Source organism: Panthera leo, chromosome A1 (genome assembly GCF_018350215.1).
Source record: "Panthera leo isolate Ple1 chromosome A1, P.leo_Ple1_pat1.1, whole genome shotgun sequence".
Lineage (NCBI taxonomy): Eukaryota > Metazoa > Chordata > Mammalia > Carnivora > Felidae > Panthera > Panthera leo.
In genome coordinates, this window is record NC_056679.1 from 173,039,998 (window position 1) to 173,055,886 (window position 15,889).

A 15,889-nucleotide genomic window follows, 5' to 3' on the forward strand; every position below is an offset into this window, starting at 1 on the left:
CTCTCATTAACATTACTCCCAATGGAATAGACGTCTTTCCTTTGCATAACTAAAAAGCCCATCAAAGAGATTTTTTTTCCTTCTCAAAAAAATAATGGTCTCCTCCCAAAGATTAATCAGAAAATAATTGGCTATCTTTTTTTTGTTTTTTGTTTATTTATTTTTGAGAGAGAGAGAACCCAAGTGGGGCAGGGGCAGAGAGAAAGAAGGGGACAGAGGATCCAAAGCAGGCTCCGTGCTGACAGCAGCATGCCCAATGTGGGGCTCAAACTAGAACTGTGAGATCATGACCTGAGCTGAAGTCGGACAATCAACCTGCTGAGCCACCCAGGTGCCCCTTGGCTATCTTTTAAAACCAACTGGTTCTGATTCCTTCTCAGGGCCCTTCCTTGCTGGAACACCTGGAAAGGATAAAGCTCCTGGCACTGGGGGTGCCCAGCAAATGGAAGCCTCCTGCCCAGAGGGGCCTCACCAGACCTCCCAGACTCCTGGAGTGACACAGCTCCCCAACTCTGGTCCTCTGCTGGCTCCCCTTAGTGAATGTGGTTGTTTGAGGTTGGGGTGAGCTGCCAGCAGGAGATGGACCCCACACAGCTTTCATTCAACTTCAGGCACTTCTCAGGTTTACTGGAGCCAAAGGCACAGGAAAGGTTTTCATAGCCCAGCCTGTGCATACTCCTTGCCACCTGAGATGCCCAAGTCCCTTAGACTGGCAACCCTATACCCCACACCCCCTGAGTCTGCACATGCCCTGTTTGCCTCCCATCCCACACTCAACGACCTCTCACACTGACCCTCTGTGGCATGTGATGCTCTTTCACGTCGTTCATTCATACACACATTCATTTGCCAGGTGTCAATTAAAGGTTCACTATATGGTATGCACTGTTCCAAATCGTGGGGATAAAGCAGTAATCCGACCCAACCTCTCCCCTTCAAGGAGCTGCTGACACTGTAGTGGGGAGAGATAGATACGTAAACAAAGCACAGAAGGAGACATGCTGAGGGAGTCTGGGAGAGGCATCCAAGCCTGTCTCCTCATCACAGCCTCACTCTCTTGGTAACAATCTTCCACCAGTTACATTTGCAGTCTCTCCCTCAAAACCTTTCAAACACAACCACACACACACACACACACACACACACACGCCTAGCAGGGGCTCAGAAGCCTGATGTCCTAAGATCCTGCCTTTAGCCTGCCTCTGCCTTAGTTTCTCCATCCAGAAAATGGGCACACTCCTGCTTCCTTTGCCCCAGGGATGTTGGAGGAAGTGAATGAATTAAGAGATGGGACTGGGTTTCATCAAAACAGGAAGTAGGGGAGGAAGCTCTTGTCTTGGATCAGCTCCCACTATCTGCCAAGTGATATGCTAAGCTAGGTGTTATATATGCATTATATCCTTTGACTTCCCGTAAGCCAAATGGGGGTTGGAATCCTTAGCTCCATTTTGCAGGTAAGGAAACAGAAGCTCAGGCAGATGGAATGACTTGTCTAAAGTCATGTAGCAGGGTAGCTGGCTGGCTACATGATACAACTCTACAGATCAAGAGTTGCATGCTCAGTTGAGTATGCAATTCTTGATCTCAGGGTCATGAGTTCAAGCCCCATTAGAGCTTACTTAAAAAAATAATAAAAAAAATAAAGTCACAAAGCAAGTGAACAACAGAACTGAGACTTGAACATTGATCTTCTGGGACAAAGAGAGAGATCTCAGGGTGACTCTCCACAGAGCTGGGACTTTTGATGCTACTGAATCAGCCTGCTTTCTGCCCCCATTCTTTTTTTTTTTTTTTTAATTTTTTTTTTTTCAACGTTTTTTATTTATTTTTGGGACAGAGAGAGACAGAGCATGAACGGGGGAGGGGCAGAGAGAGAGGGAGACACAGAATCGGAAACAGGCTCCAGGCTCCGAGCCATCAGCCCAGAGCCTGACGCGGGGCTCGAACTCACGGACCGCGAGATCGTGACCTGGCTGAAGTCGGACGCTTAACCGACTGCGCCACCCAGGCGCCCCTCTGCCCCCATTCTTAACTTCAGCCCTGGAAGATACAGATTCACCTGAAGGTGAGTTTGAGAGGGAGCTGGGGCTGGGCACTGATCTCCCTGTCCATTTGGCTAATACTGATGGGACACGTACGAAGTACCAGGCCCTAGGCAGGGGTTTGCAGACTCTGGGCTCCTGAAGTGCAAGGCTAGGCCAGGAGGGACTCCTGAGGCCAGGCCCTGCCCCCCACCTGCCTGGGAGCAGAGTTGGGGGGAGGGGGCAGACGTTGCCTGGTGCCGACCATGTTGCTCTTGGATGGTAGCCGGACCCAGGGAACACTGGGGCTCTTGTGCGTAAGAGCTGCCCTGAGCCCCTGCCCAGGCCCCATTCCAGCCCAGGCCTGGCCCAAGCCCTGGCCCCTGAGCCAGTCCTGTGCTTTCTTGTCTTCTTTCCTTTATTTCTTTCCTTTAAAATGAGGTTTATTTTGAGAAAGTTTTAAAATATAGAAAAAATGCACAGGGTTATATCATATACTTGCTACTCAGAATTGACAATTGTTATTACTTTACCATTTTTTCCAACCCTTTTTCACCCTGGCTTCTCCCACAGACTCCAGGGAGGTCTGGCTTGGCTTGTCAGAATGGAGGTGACACTGACAGCAACTGAGTGGTGAGAGGTTGGGTGTTAGAGCCAGACTGATGCAGGTTTGAATCCTGAAAGCTTGTGACCTTTGACAAGTCACTTAATATTAAACCTCAGTTTCATTTTCTGTAAAATGGGAATAGTAACTTTTCTGTGAGGACTCAATGTAGTGATGTATTAAGCCTTATGCCAATGCCTGGCACATAGCCCATGCTCAGTAAAAAGTGGCCAATATTCATATTAGTGGCTATGGGTCTAGGTAGGACCTACCCAAATGTATGGGTAACCTACTTTTGTGACCAAGAGAGAGGGACTATTAGGGTCACCCCTCCTCCAGCCCTTATATCTCCCCATTCCCCACTCTTTCAGCACATCTATGTCCAATTTCTATGGGAGACAACAAAACCAGGAATTGCAAGCTGCCCGGAACATTATGGTAGAGGCAGGGAACCTGGCGCTGATGTTGGCAGCCTTAGAGAGCTCTTGGGGAGGTCCCTCGGATGAAGCCAGATAGAGGGGAATGGGCTAGGAGGAAGCTGAGGCTCTTTCTGGGATATTCTGGTGCTTCCCAGAGTCTCAGCAGCACCCTTGGTCCCCTTGTCAGTTGGTCCCAGACACTGTGGATCCATGTCTTGGGAGGCTTTCAGGGTTTGCCAGACTCAGCTCTCTCTAGACTTGGGCCTACAAACGTCATACCTACTGGGGCTTGACAGGCACATATTTTTGGAGGAGAGAAAGGGCCAGGACAGCTGTGACAGCCAGGCAGAAGCTGGGCATGCAGGGTTAGAGGGTTGATAGTCTGAAAGGAATCAGGAAAGAAGCCTCAGAGGGGCCCTCAACCTCCTCCACCTTGCCTGATGTCCACCTGGACCATGTAGGATTTTGTTTGGGCATAAAACAAAACAAAACAAAACAAAACAAAACAAAAAACAGAAAACCTAAATGTCAAGGGCTTAAACAAAACAGGTTAATTCATCCCTATTAGTCCCAGGTCTCCCAAGTCTGGAAATGGGTGAAGGCTGGTCTGAAATCAGGGTTGAGGTCTCTTAAATTCTCTACACCTTCCCCTAATGGTGGCAAGATGGTGGCTTCAGCTCCTGCCATCACATCTGTGTTTACGCAGAGTTAAAAAGAAGCCACAAAGAGTTGAATCTATATCCAGCAACTTCTGATCTTATTTCTTTGGCCAGACTGTGACACATGGGCACCCCTAACTACAATGGAGGTCAGGAAGTTCTGCTAAAAAGAAGGGGTGACTGAGAATTGGGCAGGTAGCTCATAGTCTCTGTATCATCACTCTTCTCTTCAGCACCAAAATGACTTTTTTTCTCTTTCTTTCTTTCTTTCTTTCTGTGAGAGCACAAGTAAGTGAAGGGCAGAGAGAGAGAGGAGAAAGGGAGGGAGAGAGAGAATCCCATGAGGGGCAGAGAGGGGGAAGTGGGGAAGAGAGAGAGAGAGTGAGAGAAGCAGGGCTTGTGCTCACCTGAAGTGGGATTCAAGCTCACAGGATGCACTTATGAACTGTGAGATCATGACCTGAGCCAAAGTCAGATGCTTAACTGACTGAGCCACCTAGGTGCTCCTATTTTTTTTATTTATAGTTTTTTAAAACTTCTATCCCCTCCCTGATGGGGGCTTGAACTCATGATTCAGAGATCATGAGTTGCATACTCCACTGACTGAGCCAGCCAGGAACCCCAACAAAATGACTTTTTGAAAACACAGATTTAGGGGCACCTGAGTGGCTCAGTTGGTTAAGCGTCTGACTTTGGCTTGGGTCAAGATCGCATGATTCGTGAGTTCCAGCCCCACATCAGGCTCTGCCCTGATAGCTTGGAGCCTACTTCAGATCCTCTGTCTCCCTCTCTCTGCCACCCAACCTCCCTGCTCTGTGCACCAGCCCCCCAGCCCTGTGCACATTCTCTCAAAAATAAACATTAAAAAATAAAACACAGATTTAACCAACTTACTCCTCAGCTTTACTCTCTCCCTACCTCCCAGTGGCATCCCCAGCTCCTCAGCCTGGCCCTCAGTGTCCTTCAAGACTGGCCTCTACTGCTCTCTCCTGTCCTATCTCCCCTCTCACCAGAGATATGGGTTCTGTGTTCCAGCCGCACTGAACTCCAGGCAAGCCCTCACGAAGGTGTCTGGTTGGTTCACACACTTTGGTGCCTTTGCACTTGCTGCTCTTGTTGCTGGGAGTATCACTTCCTTGGTCCTACCTCCCCTCCTCTCTTCCCTCTGGCCATCACATCAGATGCCTGCCATTCAGCTTTCTGACTCCTCTCAGGACTTCCCTCTTCTCTGAGAACCTTCCTGACCACCTTGAACTGGACATTCAAACACACTTCCTCTCTCTGAAAACAGCTCTTCCATTTTCTTTGAAGTCCTAGACTTCCTCTACTCCCAGGCCAACCAGGATTTGGGTGGAGCCAACTTCTCCCTGGTTCCTGTGGTGGGCATGTGTCCCTGGACTTGGCTAATGAGAATATTCCATCCCCCAGGCTATTATTATTGGGTCAGGGATGAGGATGTGACCCAAGCAGGGCTAATGAGAGCCAGTCTGGGTCTTTTATTGGAACTAATGGGAAACTAACACTCTCAGAGATTACTGAGGCATGAATATGGAAGCCTAGAACTTCTTGAGAGAGGCTGCTTATGAATGAGGCCAACACAGGAAACAAGAAGGCCAAGAGATGGAACATGCCTGGATTTAGCTATGTCTAAAGGCAAAAATTACTACTTTGTCTCATTAATGTGAGACAAATAATTTTTCTTAAGCTAATTTGCCTTTTTCTTTTTTTTTACTCTTTATAAATGAAAGGCCCCCTCCCCAGTAGAAATGACTCCTCTCCCATGGAGCACCTGGGTGGCTCAGTCAAGTTAAGCATCTGACTTTGGCTCAGCTCATGATCTTACAGTGAGTTGGAGTCCCACATTGGGCTCTATGCTGACAGCTCAGAGCCTGGAGCATGGAGCCTGGAGCCTGCTTCGGATTCTGTGTCTCCATCTCTCTCTGCCCCTCCTCTGTTCACCCTCTGTCTGTCTCTCTCTGAAGTAAACATTAAAAAAAATTTATAAAAAAAGCAAAAGAAATGACTCCTCCCTCCATTGTGTCTCCACTATCCTCTGTTGGCTCCCACACCATCCCATTCACCTGTTCACATGTCAGTGAATTCATCATGTCATTGCTCCTATTCGTTTAAAATCTTTTTTTTTTTAATGTTTGTTATTTTTGAGAGGTGGGGGGGAGGAGGGGCAGAGAGGGAAGGGGAAAGAGGATCCGAAGGGGGCCCTGCACTGACAGCAGTGAGCTGGATGTGGGGCTTGAACTCACAAACTGTGAGATCACGACCTGAGCCAAAGTCGGTTGCTCAACAGACTGAGCCACTCAGGTGCCTGTTTAAAATCTTTCAACAGCTTCCTGTTGCTTTTAGGACCTGTATTAGCTATCTGTTGCTGCATAACAAATTACCCCAAAACTTAAGGCTTTAGGTAACAAATATTTGGCTGGCTGTTGGCAGGAGACTTCCATTTCTCTCCACACAAGCCTCTCCACAAGGCTGCATGAACATCTTCATGACATGTCAGCTGGTTTCCCTCAGAGCCAGTGAGTCAAGACAAAAAGACTAACACTGCAATGTCTTTTATAACTTACACACAGAAGTCACACTTCATCATTTCTGCTTTTATTATTTTTTTAAATTTAAGTAGGCTTCACGCCCAGTGTGGAGCCCAATGCAGGGCTTGAACTCATGACCCTGAGATCAAGACCTGAGCTGAGATCAAGAGTTGGTTGCTTAACTGACTGAGCCACTCAGGTGCCCCTCATTTCTGCTTTCTTCTATTTGTCTGAAGTGAGTCACTAATTATAGTTCCCTAGGAGTAGGTGGTGTAGTAGGGGGAGAGAGATTAAACTTGACCTTTTGAGGAGAGGAATATAAGAAATTTGTAGACATATTTTAGAACAACCACAAGGCCATCATACCCTGGCCTAGAACAACCTGTAGAGGGATATGAACCCTTTTGTTTGTTTGTTCATGTTTGTCATATGAACGCTTTTCTGGGTTTGGGGAATATCCCCATTGCATGTGGCAGCATTCACCTTTCACAATAGAAGCTGAAAATGTTAGCTATTCCCCCAGTTTCTCTTCCAGCTGAGGCCTAAGTTCTGCAAATTCATAACATCCATTGCAGAGAGCCAGTGATGCCCAGGTATAGGGCTTGGAAGGCCCAAGAGGAATGTTCTCTGGTGGGGGCTGTGGTAACAAGACTGAGCTCTTGGGCACAGGGCAGTGATTTCTTGATCAGTATCTGGATTGGCTGCGCTAGTGGCACAGGCAGCAGAGTCCAGCATTTTAGTGTTGGTAGAGATAATGGTGTCCTTCCTCCATGGTCCTGTCCTTCCATTCTGTGATGTGACACAGGCAGGATGCTGGTCTTACAGCCCACGCCTTATTCTTTAGTGTTTTTGGTAGTTCTGTGAACTTAAACTTGCTAGAGTTTGTTTCTTTTGCTTTCAGCTGAAAATCTTGATACACCCTGAGGGACCTGGCTTCTCCAGTCTTTCTTATCTGGTGACATATTCTCCCTCTTTCAAGGTGCTAGGCATCATCTTGCCGTAGGGCCTTAGCAGATGCTGTTCCCTCTACCTGGAACATCCTCTCCCCACCTCTCTCTACTTACCCATAGACTAATTCCTATTCAGCCTTCAAGTTTCAGCTTGCATGTCACCTGCCCTGCCCTGCCACCAGCTTAGGCTCAGTCCTTCTATTTTATGCTTCGTCTACATTGGCATTTTCCTTTGCAGCATTTTATCACAGTTGGAATGAGGTCCTCTATGACATGAAACTGTGTCTCATTCCAGGGTTCTAGCATACAGTGGGGGCTAAGGAAAAATAAATTTCCCTTCCCATCTCTCTAGGGACCTCTGTCCTATCTTAATAGCCCTCTGCCAGGCACTGCTCAGCCTCTATTAAATTTCCTGACTTTCAAGGAATATTTTCATTCAGGTGCAAGTAAGATATCCCAACTCAAATGGACTTACAAAAAATAGTGAGCTTATTGACTTAAGCAATTTAAAAATGTTGGTTTATTCATTTTGAGAGAGAGCGAGCATGAGCGGGGGAGGGGCAGAGAGCAAGCAAGAAAGAGAAAATCCCAAGCAGGCTCCGTGCTGTCAGCGCAGAGCCCTATGTGGGGCTTGAATTCATGAATCGTGAGAGCATGACCTGAACTGATATCAAGAGTTGGACGCTTAACCAACTGGGTCAACCAGGTGCCCCTGGCTTATGCAATTTTAAAGTCCAGAAGTGGATCAGGCTTTAGGAACAGCTAGACCAAGACTCTCTCTTTTTCTTTCTTTCCTCTGGCTCCATTCTGTGGCAGGTGCTTCCCAAGAAGTAACAAAGAAGGCTAACCAACAGCTCTGAGCTCAAAACCTTCCCATTTAGCAACTCTTTCCCAATTGTTCTAGCAGAAGCCAGGGGGGGGTAGAGGTCATCTCGAGCCAGACCACATCAGCTGAGGGTGGGATTCCTCAAGGAAGAAGAAAGGTAAATAGATACCAGGAGACCAAAACAAGGTATGGTTACTAGGTGTGATTCTAGAAGCCTTTCTGCAAAATAAACCATTCCCACACATAGTGATTTGAAACATTTACTATTTGTCAAAATTCTGTGGATTAGGTGGGCTCAGCTTGGCAGTTCTCTGGCTCTTCTGAGGTTGTTCTGGTTCTTCTGAGGTTGTTTATGCTGGTGGCATATATATCTTCTTAGGTTAAGTGGAGGTCACTGGGTTGATGAAGAAGCTGAAACATGTATTAGTACTCCTGGGGTGGGGGGAAACAGTACTCCTGGTTATGATAGAAATCCAACTTAAGTTGACTTAAAGAAAAAGAGTATTGACTGGTGACTAAAAAGTCCTGAGAGTATTAGCTTCAGGCCTCGTTAGATCCAGGTGTTCATCAGAAACCAGTCTCTTCCCAACTCTCAGCTGTTTTCTCCTGTGATGATTTAATTTTCACACAGATTGTCTTTATGTAGTGGCAAAGATGACTACTACTACTAACAGCTCCAGAATTATTCTGATTGCCCAGGCTTGGGTCACAAGTTCATCCCTGGAACTAGGGACTGGGGTCAGTCTCTCAGAACCACAGGATAGAAGAATGGAAGAGAGATGTTACCCAAGTTAAAGAGTGAAAGAAAGGCTGATGAGTAGGGCCAACATCAGGTGTCCTCCCAAGCAGCTGACTAAATTACAGTCTTCAAACAGTGTCCTCTGGAAGGAAATGTTCTGAGGGAAGGGCAAGATGGCCTTTGGAAGTAGAGGTGTGCTAACAAAGACTTGGGAACACGGGGGTCAAATCCCTCCATGATTACTTCTTGGTTGTGTAAGCTCTGCAAGGTTTTACCTCTGAATTTCTGCTGTGAAATCAAGCCTTTTTCAGGTTGTCTTGAGGGCTAAATGAAATATCAAATACAGGAGCTCAGAAGTCATCCTATTCTCTTCAGTATTCAAATAGTAAGGTCCTGGCGCAGGTCTACTTTGCCCAGTAAAAAAAAAAAAAAAAAAAAAAAAGGAGCGTTCTCCACCTAGTGGCCATCAGGGTCACCGCGCTGTAGCATTGACCCATTTACAGAACCCTCTAAGGTTTCTTGTGAGCCCTTGGACAGATGAAGCAGAATTTGTGGACAGTGAGCCTGCGAGTGCCAGAACAGGGATATGCCTGCCCTTTCTGTAATGTGGACTTGCATGGGGCAGAGTAGGTGAGGTTGTTAGGTGGACAGATGGTCAGAAGGAGAAACTGTTTTTTCCTATTCTATTTGACACTAATGACGGCTGATCAGAAGGTCTGGATAGGGATGGGAACAGCTCATCTGGTAGAGGCTTTGGTGAAGGGTTTCTTTGTTACCTGCTTTGGGAAGAACCCCTAGCTGCCCATCACTGCCTCTGTAGTACTTGGGCTCAAACTGTGATTTCTTACAACTTCTGAGCCAGACAGAAAATAGGAGGCTTCAGGTCACATGAAGCTGGTGGCAGGGTGCAAGACCAACACCCAAGAACCCTGAATCCCAGAGTAGTGTCCCCTGTGACACACTTCATGGCTGCTGTATGTCTACATACATAGCTCTATGTCTGCACTTACGGGTTATTACATCCCAACACCTGCTTTTCATCCAGCTCAGGGCTAAGAGCTTTACATGCATAATTCTCCTCAGGTGTCATTGGCTGCAGAACCTGAGGTGCCCCTGAGGTTCCTGGGATAAGATGAGGTTCCCTAGCAGTGAAAGGTGGCTTCTTGCTGGAGCCCAGGGAAGAACCACCTCTGGCCAGCATGTTGCCCCCCTCCTCTCATCAGATTGAATTAGGTTTCTGGCATTTCATAACTCATTGAGACTTAATACAGGACTCTGTGCCAGATGCCATCTGCCTCCAGACTCACCTCCCCAGGAAGACCCAGAGATTACTTCAGGCCAGTAATAGAAGGAGCGGCAGTCATCATTTACATAGTATCTACCATATGTCAGGTACTGTAATTATTTCATATGTATCCATTCTTTTCATTCCCACAATAACCCATACGGTAGGTACTAGTGTTTCACCCTTAAGTACAGGTTAGCTCATCAAGATCACACAGCCCCACAGAGCTAAGATCTGAACTGCAGCTGCCTGGTTCCAGAGCCTGGTTTTTTTTGCTGTACACTAGACTGCCTCTCCCGCCATGAGACATTCCTTAGCCACCAGAGCCATGAGCAGGAGCTCCCTCTGATGTTTACCTGCTGGCTTGTGTATTGTGGGTCCTGGGCACTGACATCAGAGACCATTCCAGGCTAGAGAAATTCAAACCTGATCTCAGGAATGCTTAGAGTAAGAGGAGCTCTGATATGAAGTCAATATGAACCCTTGGGTTCAAATTCCCATGTGCCACCAGAATGTCAAAAATTAGAAAGACTGACAATACCAAATGCTGGTAAGTTGGTAGAACCACTGTGGAAAACCATTTGGTAGTATCTAGACAAATTAAACATACATCTATCCTATAATGCAGTGATTCTACTCCTGGATATATGTGTGCACATGCACACCAAATGACACATACAAAATTTTTCAGAAGAGCTTTATTTATAATAGTTCAAAACTAGAAATAACCCAATTGTCCATCAACAGAATGGCTAAATTGTGGTGTATTCATATAACGGACTACTACTACAGAGCATGAAAAAAAAAAAAAAAACTTCTGACACACATACACACACAAACGGATGAATCTCACAGACATAATATTGAGCAAAAGAGGATGTGATTCCATTTTTATAGAATTCAAGAGCAAGCAAAACTAATTTAGGGGGATAGAGGTGAAAATAGTGTTTACTTCTGGGAGATAATAACTAGGAAGGGAAACAAAGGAAACTTCTGGGGAGCTCGCAATGTTCTGTATCTTGATCTGGAGGGTGACCACCCAGATGTACACATACATGTAAGGATTCATCAAACTGTGCTCTAAAAACTGGAGCACGTTACTAAATATATCTCAAAAAGTTAGGGAAAAAGTGGTATTTCAAATACAGACAACTTCTGGGTATGGCTGACAAGCTATTTTTGCCTACCCACATCCATTCTTCTCCCTTAGTCTGAAAGGAGCCCCACACTTTCCTCTTTTCTGTTTCAGTCAATGTGTTTTAGGTGTAGCTCACTCTTTCTCAGTCCCCAAATCAGGGGCCTAGTCACAGTGATTGGTTTAATAACTGGAACAGGGCCAAGCTGGTTAATGAATGAATCCCAGAATTTTTTTGGTGGAACTAGTAGGAAAAGATGATCTTTCCAATGTAGTTGCCTCTCCATCAGGAGATAAGCCTGGAGCTGCCAGTGGCCATCTTGCTACCTTCTGGAGAGAGTTGGCCTGAGAAAGAGGCCACACAGAGGAAAGCAGAGTGAGATTAAATTCTTCCTGATGACAGTGTGTCAGAACCTGGATCTAGCCATCCCTGTACTGAAATTTTTCATTAGGTGAATCAATAAATTTCCTTTTTTAGCTAACCACTTTGATTTCAGTATATTTTAATGTTTATTTTTGAGAGAGAGACAGACAGAGTACGAGCAGGGGAGGGGCAGAAAGAGAGGGAGACACAGAATCCGAAGCAGGCTCCAGGTTCTGCGCTGTCAGCACAGAGCTGGACTCGGGGCTCGAACTCACGAACTGTGAGATCATGACCTAAGCCAAAGTCGGACACTTAGCCAACTGAGCCACTCAGGCATCCCATCAGTTTCTTACAGTTATAAACTGGAGTCTAATAAACTGGGAATCTTGGGTAAAATTATGAGAAATATGGGGGAGCTTGGAATAAAAAATAACCACTGACCCTTGTCCAATCTGTTTTGTGGCTGCTTGCTCTATGAGCCCATGGCCCTGCCAGATGGTAGGTGAGGCAGGCCCAGGGGTTATATCAGAAGGATTCTGGTCCTTTTTGGAAAGGGTTCTGGACGAGGAATCTAGAGAACTGGATTCTACTCTCCATTTTGTTGCTTCTTAGTGCCAGGACCTTGGATAACATAGTACATCACTTTGACCCTTTTCTATAAAATGGAGTATCATTACCTAGCTCAAAAGGCTGTTATGCAGATCAAATGCAAGTTTCCCAACTTCTCCAGCTTTTTCATACCCTGAGGTGAGTTAAGACCTTTATCCTGGGCATTCTTGCTGGGCTCTGTAGGACCCTCTGACCATTGCCATAATGATCTTTAACAAGTATGTGAGCTTCCCAAGAGCAAGAAAGTGTTCATCCCTGTGCCCTCTTGCCGAAAGGGCTGGGCACGCGGCTAACAGGGACTCCTGAATCCAGACTAAGGTCTTGTAGGCCAAGGTTCATGATACAGCAGCCCACCCACCCTTCTGCCCTTCATTTCCTTGAGTGATAGATGAGGCTGATTCGGACATCCTGGATAAATTAGAAGGATTGCAGTGAAATTGCTGAGACAGTCTGGGCTTTGGAAGCTGAGAGCTGAGAACCCACCATGAGGGCCACGTAGGGCCTTTCCCAGCTGGTCAAGAGCAGGTACCCAAGAAAGGCTTGCTGAGTGAAGAATGGGAGCTGAGGCTGCCTGGGAACCTTCCTCAGGTCTGGCTGTCTGAAACTAAGGTTGGACAAAAGGCTCCTGAGGCCATCACACTCACTCCTTCCCTAGCTCATTTCTGGGTCATAGAAAAGCTTCCTGCAAGAATCTCTAGGCCTCTAAGTCCATGGAACAAACCTAGTGCTGAGTAAGAGCTGTGAGGGAAAAGGCCATCTTTCCTCATACTCATTCATTCATTCATTCAACAAACACTTCATGAGACACCACTCCACATTACAGAAGTGGAGATGAAAAAGGTTAGGTCTCTGTCCTGAAGGCATTAGCCTGGAGAGAGCCAGACTGGACACAACCTCCATTTTGGCTTCCTTATCTATCTCTTATCCTGCTCCCCTGCATTCCTTCTCCACCTAACAGCCAGAATGATCCTCTCAAACAAAGTAGATTCTCATCTTAAACCTTCTAACGACCTCCATGAGACCCTCTGTGACAGGGGGAGATGGATAAGTGGATGACGTTGTATTAAGTTTAGGGCACCTGGGAAGTCTCCCACAGGTTGCCAAATAATTAAAAGTTTATCTTTGTCCCACCTTCTTAGATCAGTATTTAGAGCCCTGGGAGTATGAGAGGGTTGAGGGTGAGGGGTCAAGACACACATACTAGATCCAACGGTAATATGGCCCCAAATCCCAGGTTTGTTAAGTTGCAGTCTGGCTCATGGGAGAAATTCTTTATTTAGATGCTTCAGTGACCAAGAGACAGAGCATAAGCACGCGCACACACACACCCATACACAATACATAAAGGCATTTCACAGGCAAAGGGATAGGCAATGGGGCGGGGGGGAGGGGAAGAGGCCACGAGAGCAGCTAGGGGCTTCTTTGACTCAATGAAGGGGGGCCTATGATGGTGACACTCCTTGGAATTTCCGCTTGAAAGCTACAAGGAAATATCCACTCCCAGTGAAATCCCAGGCCGTAAAACACAGCAGAGTTGGAGATATCTAGGTTTGGGGCCTGGGGAACACCTGTTTCCTCACTGCAGAAACCTGCACTGGCTCTCCTTTCTTTCCCTGGTACCCAGGAATCTCCTGGTGGATAATGGAAGAGGGCTAGCACCACAGCAACCTGGACAGGTGGTCTCCTACATGAGGAGGAGAGGGCTAGTAGAGCCAAGGAGCAGCAATGGACCTTTGAGCTGGCTGGCATGAGATAGTTCACCTTTTAAGGGCACAGAATCATCAAGAAAACTTGCATGTGGGGGCTTTCCCACATGACCCTGGGTCAGAGCACCTCTCTGATGGGGGAGGGGAAAAGGCCCCCCCCTTAGAGCTTTCATAATCCCACTGGATACCGAGGCCTCCTCCAGCTCTAGCTTTTCCCCAGCTGATGCATATCCTTAGCACCATTCAGGAACTGTGGAGAAGAGGCAGAAGGACAGCACTGCTCTGCCAGGACTGTGTCATTGCTCCAGGAGGAGACTTCACAGTGGGCAGAAAACTGTGTAACTGGCCAGCATCTGGTCTCAGGCTCAGGAAAGCCTGCACTTTTTGGGGAAAGGGAGTGTGTCATGTTAGCTCCAAGCTCCCATAGGGCAGCCACTTCCATCTGCCCTTTCCTACCTAGGCAGAACTCTGGTGTGAAAGCTCCAGGTTTCACTGGAGCTGCCTGGAGCCCAGGGACAGCTCAGTTCTTTAGCCGCAGAGACTGGTTCAAAAATGGCCTGCAAAGGAAAGACAGGCCTGGGGCTCATGACATATGGCCCAAAGAGGCTGGGGAAGGGGAAAGGCCATCCTCCAAACTACTATTCTGTGAGGCCCCAAGTCCTTTCAAGATCCACCCCCTTCCCTTGTCCTGACCTAGAGGGCCCATTCCAAAGGGGAAGAGCACGGGTGGATTAGCCTGGACCAATCAGAGGCTATCTGTGGCCCACTCCTGCCTAAGGCCTATGTGTTCTCCAGGTATAAGAAAGGAGGAAGAGGGAGCCAAGGGCTGACCATGGTCACGGGAAGCTGGCTCACGGCTGGTTCAACCTGGGGTGCTGGACAGAAACACCTCTAGTCTTCCAAGGTGGCTGAGTCTTTCTGAATGGGCTGCCTTTGCATTGGAATCTGGCCCAGGGGTGATGCCATTGTTTTTGGTGACCTGTAGTTTGAGAAGGAATAAACACACAGGGTCAGTTTGTGGTGGTTATGATGGTGCTCCAGGTAATTTTCTAAAGATAGTACAGCTCTTCCAGGGCCTTGGAGTAATAAGGTGACCAGGTCTCCTTTACTGAGGGTCACTGCATGCTAGGCACAATGCTGGGTGCTTTGCTTCTAGCATCCTATTTCATCTTCATGGCAATTCTACAAGGCGGGGATAGTACCCGTTTTGTATATAAGGAAACTAAAGTTCAGAAAGTCTAAGTCACCTGACCCTAGTAGGCTTTTTATTGTTGTTTTCTGTTTTGTTTTTTTTTTTAATTTTTAAAATTAAATAATTATGTTGTTGTTGTTGTTGTTGTTGACCATCCTTCCACCCTTAAGCTTTTTAAAAGTGTGTAGGTTCAGGACAGCAGCCCACATCTCTCCACTACCAAACCATTTATTCTGCCTATAGGGCCCTATATGACCTGGATAGTACAGACTGATCATTCTTTCCCTCACACTGAGTCAAAAGTGGCTCTCCAGTCACTCTATCCCACTTTCTGCGTACCTAGAAATAACTGATATTGTCTTATTTGTTTATGGATTTGTTTAGGATCTGCTTCTACCACTAGATGGGGATCCAAAAAATCAGGGAACAGCATTGATCCTGGTTCCTACTGTAGCCCTAGTGCTCCATATAGGACCTGGCACATAGTAGGCACTCAATAAATATTTGTTGAATGAATGAAAGCTTACCTCTAATAGTTCCCTTTTCTGGTACCAGCATTTCACATACTTTAACTCTCAGGTCATCCCATAAGGTGAGGATAACGAGCCATATGCAATGGCAGAGCAAAATAAATGTACTTTGGAATCAAAAGGTTTGAATTCTAGGTCTAGCTCCAAGTAACTAAGTGGCTTGGGCAAGTCACTTAACCTACCTGACATTGGGTTTCCTCAGGTCGTAAAGGGGTATGTGTATGTGTGTCTTAATTCAGAGCTGCTACTGTGAATTAGATGAAATTAACTTAGGTGTTCAACAAATAGTAGCTATAATCTTACA

General features: G+C 46.6%; 1 protein-coding gene across 3 annotated transcripts in view; it reads right to left on the bottom strand.

Annotated features, from left to right (window-relative positions):
* Window positions 1–11,818: 11,818 nt before the first annotated feature.
* The window catches only part of ZNF346 (zinc finger protein 346), a 31,598-nt gene continuing 27,527 nt past the window's right edge, over window positions 11,819–15,889 (bottom strand). For 2 of the 3 annotated variants that reach the window (XM_042945763.1, XM_042945749.1), the window contains exon 7: window positions 11,819–14,842. In XM_042945763.1, the coding sequence (XP_042801697.1) occupies window positions 14,755–14,842 (88 nt within the window). In that variant the 3' untranslated portion in view covers window positions 11,819–14,754. The remainder of the gene's footprint in view (window positions 14,843–15,889) is intronic. The other variant, XR_006204681.1, reaches the window with a different exon arrangement.